Here is a 20782-nt window from a genome sequence, read left to right as displayed (position 1 = left end):
TTTTTAAAACCTTGCGCTTTATGTGGTCTTTAAAAAACATTCGCAAGCTATGTAGTGTAATTTTTAATCAATAATTATGGCGCAAAAACCCACAAGTGTAGTCAAACACACGGGCGAGACAGTTTCCGTGAAAGGGAAACCCATAATTTCCCCTTTATACAATACACAGGTAAAAGTGTCTGGCATTCAAAAGTCAAGAACGTTTTTTCAACAAAAGCTGACAATGGCTTAGTTGACGAAACCAGATGGTTAGGTAGCTTACATTCTCTACTTTTATCGTTATAGGACATTATTAATGGCAAAATATAACAGCCTATGATAAAGGCATAATATTTTTACGAACTACAACATATATTGTAAAGTTTCAAAGTATGTATTTCAACATATAATGTATTTTAGCACATACCAAACTCTTTACTGTATTCATGAAAGAAAATCAATTGAAAAGTAACCAGTGTGTTTGTATATACAACAATAAGACAATAGTGCGAATGAAGTAAATTTGAAGCCTTGACTATTTAATTCCAAAATAATAATCAAGATTTTACTTAGCAGTCTCTATGTTTGTGATAGAGAAAACTTGTAATTAAACGAGCAAAATGTTGCACTAAAATTTCCAAAGGTTGTGATATACAATGCAGTATTGACCACAACAAAGTATGTTCATTGCACTGTAGTGATAGGTTTACACTTGCATACCAAACAACATCATGTCTAGCATTGGGAAATCTAGTTTGGGACCACGCAAGCAGCTATTAAGTGCAAGTATGAACAATCTTGTGTCCATTTTCATCCTTCCATACCAAAATCTTTTGTGAATTCTTCAAATTTCTTCAAATCTGATTGGTTGACTGTAGGACGGGTGGAAGCTTTTGCTTTCCTCATCATTGTCTACAAAATAACGGCCATTATTTATCAAAAACAAACTTGAGAAAAAAAATGATTTTGTACGTTTTAAATTTCATAGATGGTAATTATTAGCAAAAATTAATTCAATGGAAATTAACAGCAAAAGGATTGTTGTTATAAGTTTATAACCAATAAAAATAAAACAGTATTGGGTAAAAATCGTAGCTGTAAAGGTGGCTGTAAAATCTATGGTTACCATAGTAACTGGAGGTTCAAGGAGTTTGTCTCCTGGAACATTGAGCCACGACATCTCTATGGCAGCAGGATCCCCGGGAGAGCACGGGATGAGCATATCATCCATGATGATGTTTGGATCCTCATGGGAGGGACCTCGGACCTGGATGCAAGAGATCAATCTTTACATACAACAAATAAAATCAAGTTTTCATGTGAAAACCTGTGATAACAACCTGAAAACAAAATTACTAAAACAGAATGGGTAAAGTCTGCGGTAACTGCCGACCGCAAATTGTAACTTATAGTGGCACAACTTTCATTGTTGGGAAATAACAAACAAAATGAATATTTTTTGGTGAAATTGAGAAGGAAGAGTAAATACTAGGAAGTACAAACAAATTGTTTAATTTTTTTTACCTCGTTTTGATGTGACAAATTATAGTGATAAAACTTACAGCTAAGTTTTTACGTACATAGATATACATCAGCCTGAATAGAGACTTACCCTTTTAAAATGAGTTGCCTTCTGTACTTTACGCACAGGTTCCATCAAAGCATCACGAACTACAATACCGATATCAGCTCCAGAATATCTAAGTTTAAATTAATGTTAAAATATTATTTTTACTGGAATTGGTAATTTCTAAGTGAAAAACTACAGTTTCAAACACTGTGTACATAAAATAAGTTGGAGAAGCATACCTGTATTATAACTTATGAGGACTGCCATTGCCTGGTATTTAAGGATAAATAGCTATCATTCATAGCAAAAAAAGAGCACTGTTCTGTCTGTATGTTTTAGTCAAACTAACTACAGGATATCACTAATTTAGCTTTCCCACACATGAATATAATGTCTTACCCCTCAGTCATCTTTCCCAGCTCCCGTATATCTTTCTCTGTCAGTTCAGTCTTGGTGTCGCCCAGATGTAATTTAAACATAACAGACCTTGCTGCTTCTTCAGGCAGAGGTATGTATATACGACGCTCAAATCTAGATGTAAACCATGTTATATATTCTATTTAATAATGAAAGATCTTCTTGTATGATAAAGATATTGTAAGATAAAATGACCTAATTATCTGTTACAGTATTACATTATGTTCTTACAAAATCTATGAAATCAGTTGTTCCTAAATTGGTTGGAATAAAATGTGACACTTTCCACTATGGCTTCTTATACATTTTAGATTATATAGGAATTGAGTAAGATTGTCATTAACAACACTACCATGAAAACACATGTATTAAACTATCACCTTCTTCTGATGGCTGAATCCAACTGCCACGGAATATTTGTAGCTCCTAATACAAGCACGTTGTCATTGTCAGATCCAACGCCTGGAACACAGTTTAGAGTATTAGATATATTCACTATTTAAGATACTATTAACACCCAGTTTTTATACCATTATATTAGTTAGACGCTTTTACCCTGTTGTTAAGTTAATAAATAAATAAACAGTTGAATTCACCACATTAATCAATAAAACTAACTATGTTTTTAATGCTTACGCAAATGTCACCCTTGACTTTAAACACATTACAAAACCTTAATACAAAACTGTTGACGAAATAAAACAAATACAATTTGACAACAAACCCCACCTTGCATTTGAACCAGAAACTCAGTTTTGACTCTCCTTGAAGCTTCACTCTCATTGTCGCTCCTGGCTCCACATAAAGAGTCCACCTCATCAATGAAGATGATAGAAGGACGTTGGTCGCGCGCCATCCCAAACAATGTTTTTACCATCCTGTATAAAAGGAGATGTAAAATTATAAATAACAATGGGATGCATGAAAAAAATAGGATGTTTGTGAAATATAGTTATTAGTTAATACATTCGGACCAAAGAATGTTTCAACAACTTTCACTTTATTTCCCATATCTTTTTGGGTTTTATAGGGTTATCAAAACTCGCCTAACAACCAAACCAACCATCCTCACACATATAAACAAGTATATAATATTATGTATTATATTATCGTATTAACTGCATTTTATAAGTCATATCATATATTTAAGCTCTGCTTGTGTGTACTACATTTGTCTCACACAACACCCACTAGACTACCAACCCACTAGAGAATCATGTACGATGTACCTAAAATGAAAGGCCACACAATACACAACACCCATTAGAACTAGAAGAACCTGTCCCACACAACAAACATATAAGTATTATATTATCAAATAACCTGAAATTTATGATACATATCATACATTTGGGCGTGTGTATAGATATCTTACAGCGGGGTAAAAGCTGTTTTAGGCATCAAACTAGGGTGCTAATAAAGAAATAGATATGATGCCACTCTTGTTTTAAAACGTTAAGGAGACATGTCACTAGAGATGCACATTACAGAATAATGAGGTATTCTAGGATATCCTAGAATACTTTTTTTCAAATCTAGAATTCCGAATCTAGAATTTCGAATCATTTTGTATTTCTAAGAAAAAACATATGAAGCCAATACGGCCAAGCCGAAACGTTTAGAAACTTTTGAAAAGACGCTGCGAAACGTTTTTTTTCGAAAGTCCCACAAACACTAGAATCTTTTTTTCCAAATTATTAAATTTTAAAAAATTGTTAGTTTAGTTGAAGAAATAATGTATGATGACGTCATTAAACAGAATACCGAAGCCCGTAATTAGATTTGAATACAAAAGGATTCGAATCTAAATTCTGTAATGTGCCTACATGTCACCCAAAGGAACCTTAACCCATGGAGTAAACTTACTTTTCACTTTCACCGAGCCATTTAGATACTAAGTCAGCCGATGAAACGGAGAGAAACGTTGAATTATTTGCTTCAGTGGCAACTGCTTTAGCTAAATATGATTTTCCTGTCCCTGGTGGCTGTAATGCAATAATATATCATGTTGTTTGTATAATACATGGTGGGCAGAGGTGGGCAAAATAAACTACAGGAAAAAGAAAGGTTAAATTTTTCACCACCAGCTGTTATTACAAGTTTATGGATATCTTTAGATCATTGCAGATCATCAAAATAAAAATGACCTTGAAACCATATACTTCACTCAAATCAACCTGATTAACCAATCCAGTATTAAAATGTTAAATTTGTCCTCTGGAACAAAACATACAAAAACCCATAACTTATCTCAGCAGTTATTGAGCGACAAGTCGATTTTTGTTGCAAAGGTTAGTAAAACGTTCATCACAAAATAGATTAAAACAAATAGCCTTTTAAGTTTTGGTCATTGGCAAAGTGCTGAGTAATACAAAGTTTTCACTTTAGTAATAAAGATATAAACATAGGACTTACCCCATACAACAAGATACCACGCCATGGTGTTCGTTTACCTGCAAATAATGTTATTTATGACATCATAGTTTCAACAGGAACTAACTCATTCAGTAGCAACTAGCCAAAGAGGTTAATATGACGTTTAGAAAATAGTAGATACAGTACTGGTAGTTTAGTTGCTGACCGTGGTATTAGAAATACCGGATATATAATTTATATGTTTCTTTCTTTATTATCACCTTACCAATAAAACTTCATTTTACATTTAATTTGCTTGATTATAAAACTTTGGTCATTGGCTTACACTGGTCTATTTTTCTGGTTATAGTGACATTAGGTCTATAGAACATACTTAAATTCGACGGTCTAATAACTATTGTTCTGCAATAAACCAGGTACCTGTGAATAGATGAGGGAATTTGATTGGCAGAATGACGGCTTCTTTTAAAGATTCTTTAGCATCATGTAAACCAGCAACGTCCGTCCAACTTACATTTGGTTTCTCAACAACAATTGCCCCTATAACATCACAAAGATATGTTTAAAACAAGAAACACTTTAGCTAATACACTATTTATTTATAAAGCTTAGATTATTGATGCTTTTTTATTTTAAAATTAAGACGAAATGTAGAAGTAACCAAGTAATAAACCTAAGCTTAAATGCAGTAGATACTAAAGGTTGAAATTAGGGAAATATGTAAAAGGATTTGCCAGAGTTAAACAATTAAACGTGAGGAAGAAGATATAATAACATCTTCATCCATTATTCTTCGTCAATTTAAGAAAAATATATATATACATATAGTAGCAAATACTTTACCTGACAAAGCATTTTCAAATTTCTTTTTCTCAGGGTCTTCATCATCACTTCCATCCCTATGTTAAAGTAAGGTCATTATTGGACTCAGTAGACAGTAATCTTTGTAAAATACTGTAATATTTGGCGCAATGGCAATCATTTGAAAATTATTATACGCAATTAATGAAGTGATACTCTGGCAAAGAACTTGTACAAACAAGTATTAATGAAGTTCGGTTCCATGTTTTTTTTTTGAGTTTCCAAATATTAATTCGCAATATACAAAACATGTATTTTTGGGGGTTTAATAAGTACTGTATAATGCAGCAATCTATTAAATTTATTGTATTGCGAGTTTACTTACGATCCGTCAGCTTTTACTTCCTTTTTCTTTTTCTTTCCACCGTTTGAAGATTTTTCATCAGCCAAATATTTTTTCAACTGCTCAGCCCGATGCAAGTAACCGCCACATTTCTCACGGATGCTTCTCTTTATCGCGTTGTTGTCTTTCGCTTCATCTAATGTTAAACACATTAATTGCTATTACCTTGTTAACGCTTGTACTGAACCTTAAAGACACAGTAGGCTGTTATAAGGCAATATACTAGCTTGGGTATAAAACAACACAATTGAGCAGCATTTTTTCAAAAGAATTGCTGATTTAATAGGACTTAACATACAATATTGATTATCAACTGCTTGTATATAAATTATATATATATAATAAATATATATATGACATTTTTTCGGGTCAAGAACCGGATTTAACCCAACTTAAAACTTTCCTACATTTTATAACATGCAAAAAATGTTCCACTCCACTCTCATACAAACGAAGAGCTTCAGCATAGTTTTTATTCTTGTCTTCCTCTGCTGCCTGCTTCACAATATTGATGGCTTTCTGGAAGCAAAAAAAGGATTACGAACGGTTTATGGTAGTTAGACTACTGCCATCGTATTCATAACATAAGGATACTGAATCTAATGCTCCACCCATTCTGGCCATGGGGCTTTGGGTAGTCATCTTGGTCGCTTACAGGGTATCCAATGTAGCTTTGTGGGTGAATATGTTTTTATATTTTGTTATAATGTAGACTGACAATTAAGACAACCTATAAGTGAAAAGTGACCTCTGGGTTAGATTAATTGATGTTAAGTGTCCAAGGTTACACACACGACACAATGGTAGCAGCAACAAGTCTTGAACCCGTAATGTCTAGAGTTTGAGGCTGGTGCTGCTGCACTAACCACTGTGCCACAACGCTGGACAAAAAGTGGCAGTTATCTAACCCCTTGATAAATAGCATAAAAATGTAGAATCAAGCCACTTACATCCATCATACTTCCCCCAGACATCTTTGTTTTTTTTAAAATCTAATTTATAGAAACAAATTCCTGTTATAAAGTATTCTTCTCTGAAAATAATTGTTTAAACTACAGCAAATAAACAGAACTAATATAGTCTATAGTATACGTTATACATAGAAAGTTTAGGTACATAGTGTATAGACAGTACTTTAATAACAGTAACTATATGGGACAACTCCAACTGTAGCGTGCTGATAACAGAGAACTATAAGGTTTCTAACGTCTTGGTCTAGATTAGGTCAAACTTAACGTATACACATAAAAATAACGTTTAAATTATTGACATATAGTTTAACATAACCAAAATTACTTATGTTATAAACTATGTTTACCGCAAACTCAGGCTTTAACCAGGGACCATTAGAAATACGGCAAAACCATATATGCTAAATTCACAACAGTTTCAGACGTAATCAGATATGTCATTGTGCATCGATCTTCAATAAGAGTGAGTTACCGATTCAAACGCACTCAGGCGTAAAGAAATCACGTGGTCATGCGTAGGTGCGTCATGCTTCATAAACCAAACAAAGATTCAATCCCATGATGCGAATTGTCAAATAAGATTTATAAATAACTTCTTGTCTTATCACCCATAACTTCTATGTATAGTCACAAATATTCTAAACCCTCTAAAAAGGTGTTATTTATTTTTACCACCAAATCAAGTATACACTTACTAACGACCTGAAACTTTTAAATGTTATACAAATAAAGGGGAAATTAAATCTAATTTAACTTACCCTAACACTCAAAATAGATGTTGGTGCTATTTTCCAAACCTACAGTCCAAGTCACTACTGCAATCTCCTACTTCCCGAAACCTCCACACACTGCTGCTCTAACCCCCGAGAACTATCATTAAAAACACATGTATGCAATTTTGTAACTTTTATTCCAAACACCCTAATCTTAAGGGTTTCTCGGACATAGAGATCTCATCTAATCTTCATCCTCCTCCTCGTTGGTGTTGGATCCCTTCTTAGCGTTCTTTCGCTTGACACGTCCTGCACGAAAAAAGTTTAAACATTTGTAATATTCCATAAAAATACATACAAATATAATGGAAAATAGAATTTTAAATGCACTACTGACAAATTATTCACAAATGGGTTTTTAACATGTTATGTAAACTTAACAATGAAATGGCCAAAATTGCACTTTTTTACTAGGTAAAAGAAAGTATGTGATAGGAACAACGATAAAAATGGTAAGCGCACAACAACACAAATGTCTATTATATTATCATGCACCCACCAGGTCTGCCACCACCATATGGTGAGCGAAGGGAGAAGTCAATATGCTTCTGCGAATCAAGTCGAACAATGAAAGATGGGATGTTCACCACTTGCTTACGAACACTGCAAGGGAACAAGAAATTGAAACATTTAAATTTTAAAGCATGATTACAAGAGCATTAATAATACCACAAGTCAAAACCATTAATGAATAATTCAATTAAACATGGCCACAAAGTTACCTTTGCGGTAACTCTTTAAGTGGGCACAAGCTGCATGCAACAGAACACAAAGGTTATAATAACTGTCATTGCCCAGACTGAAGTTAAACAAGTTAGGTTGAAATCAACCTATCTTGTATGGTTTATGCCGCATATAAGATAAAGCAAACACAATGATATTGGTATGCCCAACAAAAATCCACATGTAAAAAACATCTCACCGAATGTGACGTTGCCTGATCAGCACACGCGCATGATGAATGGACTTAGCAAGCCCAAGTTTAAATACTTGGGTTTGGAGTCGTCTCTCAAGAAAGTCCTCAACTTTCAAACCGAGCACGTAATCGAGTTTCATCTTCGTTTCATCCAAGACACCGATGCGGACCAATCGTCGTAGCAACGCGTTACCTGGGGTTTAGGTTAAGATGCACAATAAAAAGATGTTGTGAAATTTCTCCATTTTGTTATTTTTTATTGCAATTGTTTAAACAGAGTGTATTACACGTAGTTAAGGTGGAAAAAAAAGGCAGTACCCGTAATGACAGTCGCACAAATTGCACATACTGCATATGACACACTATAATTTCGAAGCTGCTTAAATATGCAATTGAAACATGCAACAATGTTTGTAAAAGTGCTACAGGTCAATGTATTAAGTTACCCTATTATTACAATGCCATGTAAGCAATTATAGGACTTGTGTGGTTGAAAAGCAGAGACATTGTAATTATTGTGTAAATGATAACCATCTGCCATTTCGAACTATTTCATTTTTTCAGCAAAGTTACCTGTTGTTTACCCCCTAATGTTGTCGCAAGATGTGGTGTCAGGTTGAACCCGATTGACCACATTGATATAACTTGCACAGCGGTGTCAGTTTGTCACTGATTGACCGCACGATTTTTAAATTAATTACCCTCGAAAAGTCGTCTTGTGTTCTTCTCATCTAAGGTCAAGAGATCACGAGCAGCTTTGCGAATCTTGGCAAGTGTGTACTTTACTCTCCATACCTGAAATTAGAACCAAATAATCAAAGTATTCTTGATTCGAGGTATGCAAGTTGTTGACAGGGAACCGAGTTGCTCATTACTACTAAATAATTTAAAACACAATTAACTAAATTTTTCTCACAGCATTTTAAATTCAATAACTTCTGCAGAATAATTTTAGAAAACTATACTTAGCAGCGTTATTAAGTAATGTAGTAGCTTTACACCTTTATAACAAAAAATGAAAATTTGTTAACACCTTAAAATGCATTTGAGTAGATTTAAAACTCTTAAGGAAAAGTAGAATCAATAATTCTTTACCTCCCGCTTGTTACGAAGACCATATTCTCCGATGAGTTTCAATTCTTGGTCCAAACGAGCCTTCTCGAAGGGTCGTCTTGGGGTGACGTAAGTCTTTCGGTAAACTAACCTCCTTGCGTGCGGCATTTTGCTACGAAAACGATAAAGTTAAGTATAATTTTACAAACAACTTACTTTTCACTTCTGTTATTGCAATTATCAGTCTTAAACGAAGGCCTGTGTTAAAAAAAAAACGGAGAAAAACATAGCGGATAATAAAACATACCTTTAACGCAGTTTGCTATCAGAAAAGAAAGTCGAACCTCGATTCCATAAACACGTTTCTCAAGATTGAACATAGAAGTAAACTGTGTGAAGTTTATTCCTCCCCTAACCAAGATTAAAAGTAGCAAAGCTTTGCTTTTGCATTGTAAGCGTACTCTTACTGCTTATTTTTTAGTTTTAATGCCCTTTAAATGTAAAAAATAACATTTAGCCGACATAAAGTGTCTTGTTCATAAACATACATGCCCCAATGGTGGCAGCATCGAGCTTCGAACCTAATATGTCCTTAACCGTAGTTGAAACTCTGCTCCTAACCAACAAGGTTCCAACCAAAAGACACTTTTTGGGTGTCTAAATTATAAGCCAGATTTTTCAGTTTTGGTATTAAAAGTGTATTAAAACAAAGTGAAACAACGTTTACACACAACACAAAAAACAGTAAAGATACATCTTATCAATTGCAAAATATGATTGGAACTTTGGCACGTAATTAGTACATCCATGTACAGCATTAGCTTAAACGCGAGTCGTTAGTACAGTAGGGGACTTTTTAACAAAACGGTCTCGTACACTTAAAAATATTTTTCGTATTAACTTTTTGTATTCTCTCCTCATCCCTTTATGCATTATGACGTAGATAATCGGATTTACACAGCTGTTAAACCACGTGACGTTGGATGCAACCATGTTTGGTCTCGGGTCCCTGTGAGTTCAAAAATTGGGTTGTCAATTTTTAAATTCTTCTCGCTGTTGTTACTATTGTTGGCGTGTTTGTCCTTAGGCAAGTCACCTCAAAAACAATCACCAACAAAGTTATGTAGTAAACTCGTAATCGGGCAAGAGGGGTATAAAACAGAACACCCGTGTTCACCCCGCCACACATTCACCCATTTAACTTTATACGTGGGTTATATAGTTCTGGATACTGCCACTTGACGATAATATTTGAATTCGATTTATTCATTTTGCTGACTTTGAATTTGTAGTTTTATACTTACTTTGACCCAATATAACTGACCACTAAGCTTGGTAGAAAAAGTAGGTTGAAGGTCACGCATATTATTATGCTGAGGTAAGCCAAGTGTTTTTCCTGTATGTGGCGTTCCTGTTGGCTGTGTGACCTGTTTACTTTCCGTAAGGCCTTTGAAAATATATTTAACGTTTTACAAACTGAAAGCATAACACTATAGTAGGATGGGGAAAATGGGACACATTTTTATTCTATTTTCACGCCCTATTTGGTAGTAAACAAAGAATATTTAAAGAATTATAAAACCGTATCCCCACGATTCCCATAGACCGTTGTTATTTGGTTAAAACACGATCAGGATATTTGTATATGATGTGCTAAAGGTGTCCTACTATACCAGAGAGATTATTGGCGCGTTTAGTAAATGGGAAAATAAAACTAAAATACAATAGACCATTCGCAAAAAAAGTGTTTTCAATTATGTGTTTACCCAAAATCTGCGTTTCGGAACCAAACAACATTATGAAAAGTGAGCATAACAGGACAATCTCATTAAAACATAATTATTGCCTTTATTTTATGGGAGGGGTTTAGTCTTGGTAACCCATTGATGTGGTTTATTAGCTAATACTGCGCCTTGTGTTCTCATATTACTCGTATTATGTTTGGCTTCAAAAAAACAAATAACGCTATGACGTCACATACAGCGCACAAACAGCAATTTCCATTCAAAAATAAATAAACATTAGAGGCGCCACAAATATGGATTTTTATAATTAGTAGGCAGATTCTTTTAACAAAACGATCAAATGTGGGTGTATTAATGCTATTGAGTGGGTGTGGCGAGAATGCTTGGTTGTAATAAAGGATAGTGGTGAAAGACAGTCACCTTTAGCACATAATATCCAAATGGGATATTATTTTAAACAGTGATCGTATTTTAAACAATTACCAACAGTCCATGAAAGTTGTAAAGATCTATAGTTTTAAATTTCTTTGAAAGTTCTTTGTTTTTACTACCAAATGGGACGGGAAAATAGAATAAAAACGTCCCATCTCCCTCCACCTTACTATATATGTGATGTTAGTGATATATTTCCGCTGCCGTTATTGCGGCGCTCACGAACCAGAGGATAAAACGTTTATAAGACCCGATATTGCTGTGTGGTCACTATTATATCAGCAGCAGCCGTATTGAAAAGAAATCAAAAACAATAACAAAGTTATAAACGTGATAACTCATAAGCGGAAACAAATTATAAAACAGAATTGTTATAACATTGTTATATTGTTATAACAACTGTCATTGACCCATCGCGCCAAGATAACTATGCTACATGCATTCATTAAATTATTCCTAAGAATAAGTGACTTATACCTGTGACGGGGTTCTGGATATATTGCTTTCGTTCCGCCACACCATAGTTGATATTCTGCTGAGCATACTTCCACTTCGGGAAAGCGGACTGTTCAACAAAAAGACGGTTAACACTTAACAGACATTAAATAGTTATTTCATTTACCTTATATTTGACTTGTCGTCATTTTCTTTCGTGACGTCACCACTGACGTCATCAGCGTGACGTACTTGAATGACGTTTTCAGAATTTTGTCTGCTATCTTTAGAAAGCATTTTACGCTGGAAAAAAAAAATACTTTTTTAACTATATAGTAGGGTTAGGGAAGATGGGACATCTTTTTTATTCGAAACCTTATCTGCACGACTTCTATTTACCGTTGTTAATTGTTTAAACCACGATCAGGATATTTGGATATTATGTATGGACTGTTCGATATCTTTTTTTCTCTATTTTTCTGTTCCCTTAAACTCGCCACAAACAGAGAAACTACAGATACTCATATACAAACATATTATAATACTTACCCTGTACTCGTTATATCCTGGGTGTTTCAAAGCTTCGAAACGTTTGTTGCTCTTTTTCACGTAATACACCATAATAGCATAACTTATAACCATTATAACTGTCGGCATAAACTGAAATATTGCTCGAATCGCCTAAAACAAAAAGATTATAAATATTGAATGCACTGCCCGGGAATCGAACCCGGGTCGCAAGAATGGGAATCTTGCATGATACCACTACACCAGCAGTGTTAGATGGCCTGGAATCTCTAGTCCAGAGTGATCGGCCATAGTCATAACTTACTTATCCTCGCATGGCAAGGCAACGACAGTCGTTATAACACGGGTATTCATACACCCCGTGCCCGCTTACGAGTTACCACATATATAACTTTGTGGGTAAGTATTTAGGCATTTTTTTGGAACGTATACTCAGCAATTTAGGCAATCCATAAATGCCCACTTGATTGGAGCAATGATAGCAAGTCATATAGAGCATTCTTACCTTCATATAATTTGCCCAATCTGCCAAACCAGGTTGCCCCAAGTTAACAAACGTACACAAGAATTGTTTCTTATTCCACCCCGTTATTAAAGGTTGTTTGTTATAGTGACGTAACAGTGACGCAATAAGGAACGGCATTAGAAATGCAGGGGCAAATATCCAACATGTGAAGATGACGTAACGAACGCGCTGGTCGGTGAATATGCTGGTGTATCTGAAGTGAATGCAATACGATTTAAGTACATTGCAATACTTAGGGATTGTGTAACATTATGAATTAATAAATACATGTAACTGTAGTAAACTTACTCTTCACTTTACTTTTCACTATTTGCGTGGTGGGGCAACCACGCTGTCGTTATAACATGGGCGTTCCGTTTAATACACCTCGTGCTTGCTTTCGAGTTACAATGTATAATATATCATAAGTATAAAGATGGATACCGTTAGCACCACGGCCTACTAGAGATATCTCTAAGTAGGCCGTGGTTAGCACATAATATCCTAATATTTCCTAATCATGTTTAACAATTGACAAAGCTCTTTTCTAGTTGCGGGGATACGGTTATATAGTTCTATGAATAATCTTTGTTTACTATCAAATATAATAGAAACATGGACCATCTTACCCCAACCTTTCAAATTGGCCCAACTGGAAGCACACGAGTGTTGTTTCATACACCCATCATAGCTTACTCAATATTGAGTATTGGGCATAAACACCACGTATGTGTTTTTTTTATAATTTAGTGAGATTTTGCCGTATAATATACAATTACACTGCGCAAGTAAACGCAGTTCCATTTTTCATAAAAAAATCATACAAAAAGGGCAAGGATTGGATAAATGACACCATCGTGACGTAATTACCTGCTAGGAAAAACAATCCCAATAAGTCGATTCACTGTGATTGATATGAGACATACAACTGACGTGTAGCCGCAAGAAAAGTAGAAGAAAGCTTGCAATATGCAAGTGGTCGTTCCTAGTGGCCTGTATGGGGAATACAAGGGAGTTATTGAATACGTAACATTATATAAAGATGTCCATTTATCGTTTCGAAAACGATAGCAGATTATGAAACTTAAAGAACGAAGAGAAGGGAATCAACAACAAAACAACAGTTGTTTATAATGCTAAGGGATATGTAACAATCATATACTATATTATGCTACACTAGTGTACAGCAAAATTTAACGTATAGTAGGGTGGGGGAAGATGGGACACCTTTTCATTCTATTTTCTTGTCGCATTTAGTAGTAAACGAAAAAATTTCAAAAAATAATGAAACCGTATCCTCACGACTCCCATAGACAGTTGTTAATTGTTTAAAACACGATCAGGGTATTAAAATATTATGTGCTATAGGTGTCCCATCTTACCCCACCCTACTTTATCAGCATGTTTTGGGCAAAAATGTAAAAAACTTTGATTTATTCAAGTTGTTGTGTTCCTTAACAGCCTCAAAAGTTCCAACTACGCTGTTTTTGTCGCGCAGCCTGATGGAGAATAATCAAAGCGCAAAAGTAAGCGCATTATATGATTTACCGAAAGTAAAACAGCATCAGCCGTCTAGCTCGTACAGCACAAGCCTTTCTGTTTACAGATTAATCATTAAAAAAGAACCACACTGGTTAAACTTCCGCGATTAACAATGTTTTTTCCAATACATGACCTTTACATTGTTACATCACTATTATGATTCACATTTAACAATTAAAAACCGCGATAAATTCTCCCAACCATTTTCAGTCACAACAGGAAAAGTCTGCAACGAAACTACCGTTGTCGCTTATCAACAGTAAGCTGATACAAATCCTGATTGATGTTTAAGTCTTAGCCGTGTTTGAACAGAGGTTCAACCATCGTAATTAACTGCATGGTACTGGGATTGGTGAATTTTAACGAGGATATAATGGATTGCTTTACCAAGGATGTTTTTGTGGTCAATGTTTAAAGAGTAAAAGTTAGCTAGCATATACAAAACATACCATATTTTTTAAAAAAATCCCTTTGAATACAGTAACGCGGGGATCAGATTAATTAAAACAACGCAATTAAAGTCAATACCAGCAAAACCTCAATCGTTATACCAAGAATAAAAACTCCTTGAATAAAAGTGTTAAATAAAAGCGTGATATCTTATTATTGTATTTACACATGTTTGTAACACAAAAACATTGATACCGTACTGGCGAGATGTTACAATTTAAAAGTAATTAAATTTACCACAATCGGAGTTTAAAATCTCTAGCAATTATTGGAACACCGGCCCATCTAGATTTTGGCACAGCGTACCGGCGGGGTTAAGGCAGACGTCCAACGCTGGCTTTTGGTTCGATGAACTTCACAATCCCGTTATATCTATTATTTCTCGCAAGTGTTAAAGTTTATGTTTCGCTCATTATAATCTGTTTGTGGCGAAACAACCGGACGTCAGCGAAGGACAGCGAATTACAAACAAGGAAATAACTTGCGGTAAAACGAGATAATCGGCCTTTGAATAATTGCCCACTTATTCCAGATTATGTCTATACTATACCGACCCATTCCAAAGTCCTACATGAATGCTTGTTAACACCCCTGCTATGAAAGTGGCGATTGATTTTGCACGAAAAAAAGTTTTTTATTAAAATGCTAAGGTAAAAGACGTTACCGGTTATTTGGGAAAAATTTAATAAACTAAAAGCGTAGAGCGTATAGGCATACAAATCATTTTAGCGTTTCTTGAGATAAATGAACAGTTTGATCTTTTAGTTGACATAAGCTGCTACTACTATTTGTCACATAATATAAGTACTGTTGTTGTTGTACAGCGCTAAACAACCGCGCCATGCAGCGGTATTGTATCTACACGAGCGGATATTAGATTAAATACACAATAAAATCACAAGACAGTTGATGTCTTATTGTAAGATTATATTGGTTATTCTAAGTCTATCTACATCTAGCACTGCTGGTGTAGTGGTATCATGCAAGATTCCCATTCTTGCGACCCGGGTTCGATTCCCGGGCAGTGCACTAATTTTCAAGGCCTAAGTTTTTATATTTACACAACAAAAATTTCAGATCACAAACATATATTGCTCCCGCGTTTTTTTAAATTACAAAATTGTTTTGTCTTTTTTCTTTCCAAATACAGTATTGAAGATCAGATAATTAAAAACAACGAAAAAACGTTACATTACGTTGTATGCCCATGCAACACATAAAATAAAGTTATACACCAGCACTCACCAATCCATAAGAATATACCCCATCACGTTAAAAGGCATCATGACTAGCGCGGTTAACAGATCTATAATAGCAAGGTTGACTATAAGCATGTTGAAGCTATTTCTTCTCATTTCCCTGTTCGTTCCAACAGCGATGATTGTAAGTAAGTTACCACCCGTACCGAGTATAATATCGGTGAAGCCAATCGCTATTCCAATGTATCTGTTAGAAAGGTGTTTATTCATTAACGTAAAAGTGTGGCCATCACATAGCGTGTTCATAAGCGGGCACGAGGTGTATGAGACAGAACATCTGATGTGTATAGTGTTACAATGACTGTCGTTTCCCGCCACGCGAGATTAAAATGATTATTAAAATAGGTTACATGTATTCATTCATTCGAGACACGAAGAACAAGATTTGTGTCCATTTTGCAATAATTTAAACTTCATTTGGGGTAAGAAGAGGCCAACGCTTGCCAAAATTCAAGGCTCACTATATATACCCATTTTTCCTTGCCGCATGATCTCACGCAAATAGAATAGGAACATCATTTATCAAAATGTTGGCTTAACATCTACAAGCAAGTATAAAATGGTTGTTTTATGTTTCCTATGCCATGTGTAGTGGCTTCATACACCTTGTGCTCGCAAGTTCATAAAATGTATTAGATAATTGTTTGGTCATTCGTTTCAAACATATCAAACCAAAATAACATGGGGAATAACATATACAGCATATCAAAGCACCCGCGTGACCGATTATACCTTTTAGGACATGGAGAAAAGTTTATCGCAAAATGTATCCTCCCATTATATGGTAACCATGTCGTGTTTTAATGTAATACATGGAACAGGTAAGCCCAGGGCAGGTTCTGTTTGCTTTTAAACCACTTGACCAAAACCAGAGGTATGTAGTTGAAAGGACACCCACGTTATAACTACATTGGTTGTCATAAAACTATGAATGAATGAATGAATAAATGAATGAATGTAACTTATTTTATCCTTGCGTGGCGGGGGAACGACAGTCGTTATAACGCGGTTGTTTTGTCTCATACACCTCATCGTGCCAGCTTACGAGTTACCATGTATGTTATTTTGTGGGTGATTATTTTTTGGGGTATGGCCGACTTTATTATTTTTGTGTATGGCCAACAATTTATACAACCCATAAGCGACCACTCGGTTAAATTAAAGCAATTCTTGTGTCTTGCCCAAAGATCCACATCGTTAAAGCATATAAACATATAGATATGTTGTACTATTGTGTGCGAATCGCCGAAAAAAAACAAAACGTTTTTTTTTCGGTAAAAGTCAAGCCACTGAAACACGGTAAGTCGGGTTAAAGGTAATTGCAAACTTATGACGTCATTAAGTCCATAGATAAGAAATCTGTCCTTTTCCGGTGAAGTAAAATAATAAGATACTTTTAATGTAAAGGTTTGGAACTTTTTCTCACTCTTTTTTAGGCCTGACTATTAAAATGGGCAGAAGGTAAAATACGATTGATATATATCTTAATGCATTAGTAAAAACATTTACATAAAGTAAAACAACCTCTCAAGATTAGTATTAGTCTTATTTTAAAAGTTTATTTCTATAAAAGATATAACAAAGACATTATTGGACTGATTTGTAACAATAAAACGTAAAAGAAATATTAAAAGGTCGGTTCGCAAGACTTATTTGCCAGAAAATATGCGTTTGATTTATAATTTGTAACGTTTTTAGTAAATATACGTAACTATAGAAGGCTGGAGAAAGATAGTCAACGTTTTCATTCTCTTTTTGCGTTCCATTTGATAGTAAACAAAGAATATTTACATAATTAAAAAATATTCGTATCCCACGAGGCTACCTTGTAACGTTTTCAAGCGTCATCATTAAATAGACTTAGTGTCGTGTTTGTCACGTTTAACGATGGTAAACTCACTCTTTTGTCACCCTGTTAAAAGTTGCCAACTAAAACTATGCCAATGTTATTGTTGGGTTTGCAATGCGCCGTGAAACGAGAGCTTTGGTATTTAAGCCTCATAAGAATGTGGGTTACGGTCCATTAAGTCCAGCCATCATTGCTTGTGGTTTGATGTTCGTTTTGTCTTAAACAGTTCCGTTTCAAAACAGAGGCCTCAAAATAGAGGATGGTTTGTATAGTGGTATGTGAATGAAACTTGCTTTATCCTGGCGTGGCGGGTAAACGACAGACATTATAACTTGGGTGTTCTGTTTCATACACCTCGTGTCCGTTTGAACTTAAACTTTTTGGACTTAGTTTATTTTGGACTCATTTCCCAAAATATCTCTGTTTGTATTTATTTTCCCATCGACGGTTTAATTTCCTGTACAGAACGTCCTTATCAGGGTGAATGATATCTAACAAGACAATACTGTTTTGAATGCAAGTATTGCCTCGCAGCAAAAACTTTAAAATTAGATTTTAATTGTTATAAAAAAAAATTTAAAAAAAGAGATTTTAATTGTTATAACCTCCCAGCTATTACAATATAACCTTACAGCCGTTGCAAGTGTTCATGTACGTAACTTTGTGTATGTATATAATTACGACTGTGCACGTTATTTCAGCTGTAACCCAACCATACATTATACGTAGATAACCAGGTATACAAGACAGCCCGGAAATTGCGCTACCGGTACAATATATTAAAAAGTTTGCTTCATGGTAAACAATCTTATAAAAATCGCATTTCGCGTGAATAACACGTTGTTGGAATGTACGCGAGTCAAAACTTTCGACGGCCGGTTTTCGTTGATTATGAGTTTGCACAGCAACTCGTAATTCTAAATAACACGGTGACGAAAACACGCTAAAAGGGGGTAATTTCATAGGTGGCGAAAAAAGTTGTTTGGAGATTTCGGCAAGCCAAGGACTTGACACATTTTAAGGAGAACGTCATTTCTCATCACAAACACTGGTGTGTTATAGTTTACAGTATAAAGGTGGGGAAGATGACACGTGGGGCAATTTGGTTAACATTTTTTTCTTATAACGCCTCCAAATGTTACATAATATATATGGTGGGGGAAGATGAACACCTTTAGCACATAATATCCAAGTGTCTGATCGTGTTTTAAACAATCAATAACGGTCTGTAAAAGTCGTTAGGATACGGTTTTACAATTCTTTGAATGTTCTCTGTTTACTACCAAATGGGACAGAAAAAAGAATGTAAAGTGGCCCATCTTTTCCCACCCTACTGTACAATGTTACATGAGCACTATAGAAACGGAAATACAGATATATAGTTATAGCACTATGGTGATGCATTGCTGTAAGGGTGAGGTCTCATGGCAAGATACGTCAAGAAAAACTCTCAGATTGGTCGGTCACAAAACTGCCTACATAGTTAGACACAAACAGAGATATAACGTGTTTTAGGTAAACTTAGGCGTCAATTAACTCACTAACAAGGTATATATCGTAGCACGTCTATTGCTGTACAAGTGTAACACGCAACTGTAAACTTAATCTCATAATAAGTGGTTTATAAAAACCTTGTCTAAATATATATGATCATCTTAATTGTAAGTTAACCCACATTTGTGTAAAGTACTTCATTACAAAACTGCGAAAATGCGACAGTTTTATTGAATTGGTGCTTTTTGTCGAATATATAGCACAGTTGGTAGGTAAGATAGATACCGTTTTTGCCTAATGTTCCATGTTAGTCCGGTCTTCGTTAAAATTAGCGAAAAAAAAGAGAATATTTTGCAAGAGCTCACCTAAAACTTTTGGCTTCTTCAGTAAAATCTTGAATATTTTCTGTCACATTCATAATTTAAAGTACAACTAATAAAGTATCTGTAAATAAAATATGGGATTTACTGTCTCATACGCTTTCCCACCTTCATTACAATATAACGTGCTGTTGCTTTCGGCAAAATATTAATTTAAAAACTACTCAACACCAAAAACCCTCGATTTTCTCACTTACATAGTAATTTACTATAAAACAACAACCAGCTGTTTATGTGTGTATAGTGTTACGTTACTCAGTTTAATATAACGACCTAAGTTAAATTCTGGCTTGTGATTTGAATACCAAACATTATACCTACAACCAGCGAACGAAATAAGAAGCAATATGTCGATATTGGCATTTTTCAGATGCCGGGCCTCACCGTATAAGACCTCGACAGTAGCACACGACCCCAAATTCTATTTCTAGGCTCATTTTTGCTTTCAAATTGAAAGACAATGACCATATCGGCCTATCTCATAGCGCATACCAAGACTTGGCCTTCACACCTCGCCCTAATTAGAGCTAAATTGGCATTTTTTCTCTTCGTTTAGAACTTAACAGTAACAACGATCAAACTAATTAAAACAATGAAGAGATGAAAATTCGCAGCAAAACTGAAGTGGTTAAAACACGCTATGTGTAAAAACTACTTGAGTAAAAGTATCAAATAAAAGCTTGGCCGCTAAACCCACATAAACCACAGAACTATAACTAGTTAAAATCTCTGCTCTGTATTCATGACTTATATAGCCCATTATTACTCAGCAAAACAAACGTAACACTTGCGAAGTAGGTTCACATTGAATTCTACAACTACCAGTTGTGAGTAAGACGGACCGAAGAGGCAATTTCTCTTATCACTCATCGCATCTACCGTTGATCGTTAAAAACAACACAAG

General features: G+C 35.0%; 3 protein-coding genes and 2 non-coding genes across 5 annotated transcripts; 1 reads left to right on the top strand and 4 right to left on the bottom strand.

The window, feature by feature from the left end:
- Positions 1 to 354: 354 nt before the first annotated feature.
- Positions 355 to 6657, bottom strand: LOC149730630 (vacuolar protein sorting-associated protein 4B-like). The gene is made up of 13 exons (XM_089884933.1): positions 6497 to 6657; positions 5954 to 6065; positions 5529 to 5682; positions 5186 to 5241; positions 4763 to 4882; positions 4382 to 4419; positions 3833 to 3951; positions 2696 to 2844; positions 2347 to 2428; positions 1949 to 2080; positions 1592 to 1679; positions 1106 to 1246; positions 355 to 891 (listed from the first exon to the last, which is right to left on the bottom strand). The coding sequence occupies exons 1-13, from the start codon at positions 6518 to 6520 to the stop codon at positions 790 to 792; spliced, it is 1317 nt and encodes a 438-aa protein (XP_089741059.1). The 5' UTR covers positions 6521 to 6657; the 3' UTR covers positions 355 to 789.
- Positions 6658 to 7408: 751 nt separating this feature from the next.
- Positions 7409 to 9702, bottom strand: LOC149730629 (small ribosomal subunit protein uS4). Its single transcript, XM_089884936.1, has 6 exons — positions 9567 to 9702; positions 9302 to 9431; positions 8908 to 9001; positions 8213 to 8399; positions 7790 to 7893; positions 7409 to 7539 (listed from the first exon to the last, which is right to left on the bottom strand). The coding sequence occupies exons 2-6, from the start codon at positions 9425 to 9427 to the stop codon at positions 7475 to 7477; spliced, it is 576 nt and encodes a 191-aa protein (XP_089741062.1). The 5' UTR covers positions 9428 to 9431; positions 9567 to 9702; the 3' UTR covers positions 7409 to 7474.
- Positions 9703 to 9933: 231 nt separating this feature from the next.
- LOC149730626 (G protein-coupled receptor 84-like) lies at positions 9934 to 19963 on the bottom strand. The gene is made up of 9 exons (XM_089884934.1): positions 19864 to 19963; positions 16142 to 16342; positions 13775 to 13897; positions 12905 to 13118; positions 12421 to 12552; positions 12059 to 12174; positions 11914 to 12001; positions 10564 to 10706; positions 9934 to 10268 (listed from the first exon to the last, which is right to left on the bottom strand). The coding sequence occupies exons 1-9, from the start codon at positions 19914 to 19916 to the stop codon at positions 10082 to 10084; spliced, it is 1257 nt and encodes a 418-aa protein (XP_089741060.1). The 5' UTR covers positions 19917 to 19963; the 3' UTR covers positions 9934 to 10081.
- On the bottom strand, positions 12581 to 12651 carry Trnag-ccc (transfer RNA glycine (anticodon CCC)). Its single transcript has one exon. It is a non-coding gene; the product is annotated as a tRNA-Gly (tRNA).
- Trnag-ccc (transfer RNA glycine (anticodon CCC)) lies at positions 15855 to 15925 on the top strand. The gene has a single exon. It is a non-coding gene; the product is annotated as a tRNA-Gly (tRNA).
- Positions 19964 to 20782: the final 819 nt, after the last annotated feature.

This window comes from Ciona robusta, chromosome 9 (genome assembly GCF_009617815.1).
Source record: "Ciona robusta chromosome 9, ASM961781v2".
Classification (NCBI taxonomy): domain Eukaryota; kingdom Metazoa; phylum Chordata; class Ascidiacea; order Phlebobranchia; family Cionidae; genus Ciona; species Ciona robusta.
This window is presented reverse-complemented; position numbering and strand designations above follow the sequence as displayed.

What these genes read in the sequence shown, in the direction of transcription:
- LOC149730630 (XM_089884933.1), bottom strand. Translation starts at nt 6,520, where the DNA reads ATGTCTGGGGGAAGTATGATGGAT. An exon ending in TTTTTTGCATGTTATAAAAT is followed by an intron (nt 5,683 to 5,953) that starts GTAGGAAAGTTT and finishes GTTTAACATTAG; the next exon opens with ATGAAGCGAAAGACAACAAC. An exon ending in ATTTGAAAATGCTTTGTCAG is followed by an intron (nt 4,883 to 5,185) that starts GTAAAGTATTTG and finishes GTGATGTTATAG; the next exon opens with GGGCAATTGTTGTTGAGAAA.
- LOC149730629 (XM_089884936.1), bottom strand. Translation starts at nt 9,427, where the DNA reads ATGCCGCACGCAAGGAGGTTAGTTTACCGAAAGACTTACGTCACCCCA. An exon ending in CACAAGACGACTTTTCGAGG is followed by an intron (nt 8,400 to 8,907) that starts GTAATTAATTTA and finishes CCTAAACCCCAG; the next exon opens with GTAACGCGTTGCTACGACGA. An exon ending in ATCAGGCAACGTCACATTCG is followed by an intron (nt 7,894 to 8,212) that starts GTGAGATGTTTT and finishes GTTCCCTTGCAG; the next exon opens with TGTTCGTAAGCAAGTGGTGA.
- LOC149730626 (XM_089884934.1), bottom strand. Translation starts at nt 19,916, where the DNA reads ATGAATGTGACAGAAAATATTCAAGATTTTACTGAAGAAGCCAAAAGT. An exon ending in GGGTATATTCTTATGGATTG is followed by an intron (nt 13,898 to 16,141) that starts GTGAGTGCTGGT and finishes TTCCCCATACAG; the next exon opens with GCCACTAGGAACGACCACTT. An exon ending in GACGACAAGTCAAATATAAG is followed by an intron (nt 12,002 to 12,058) that starts GTAAATGAAATA and finishes TTTGTTGAACAG; the next exon opens with TCCGCTTTCCCGAAGTGGAA.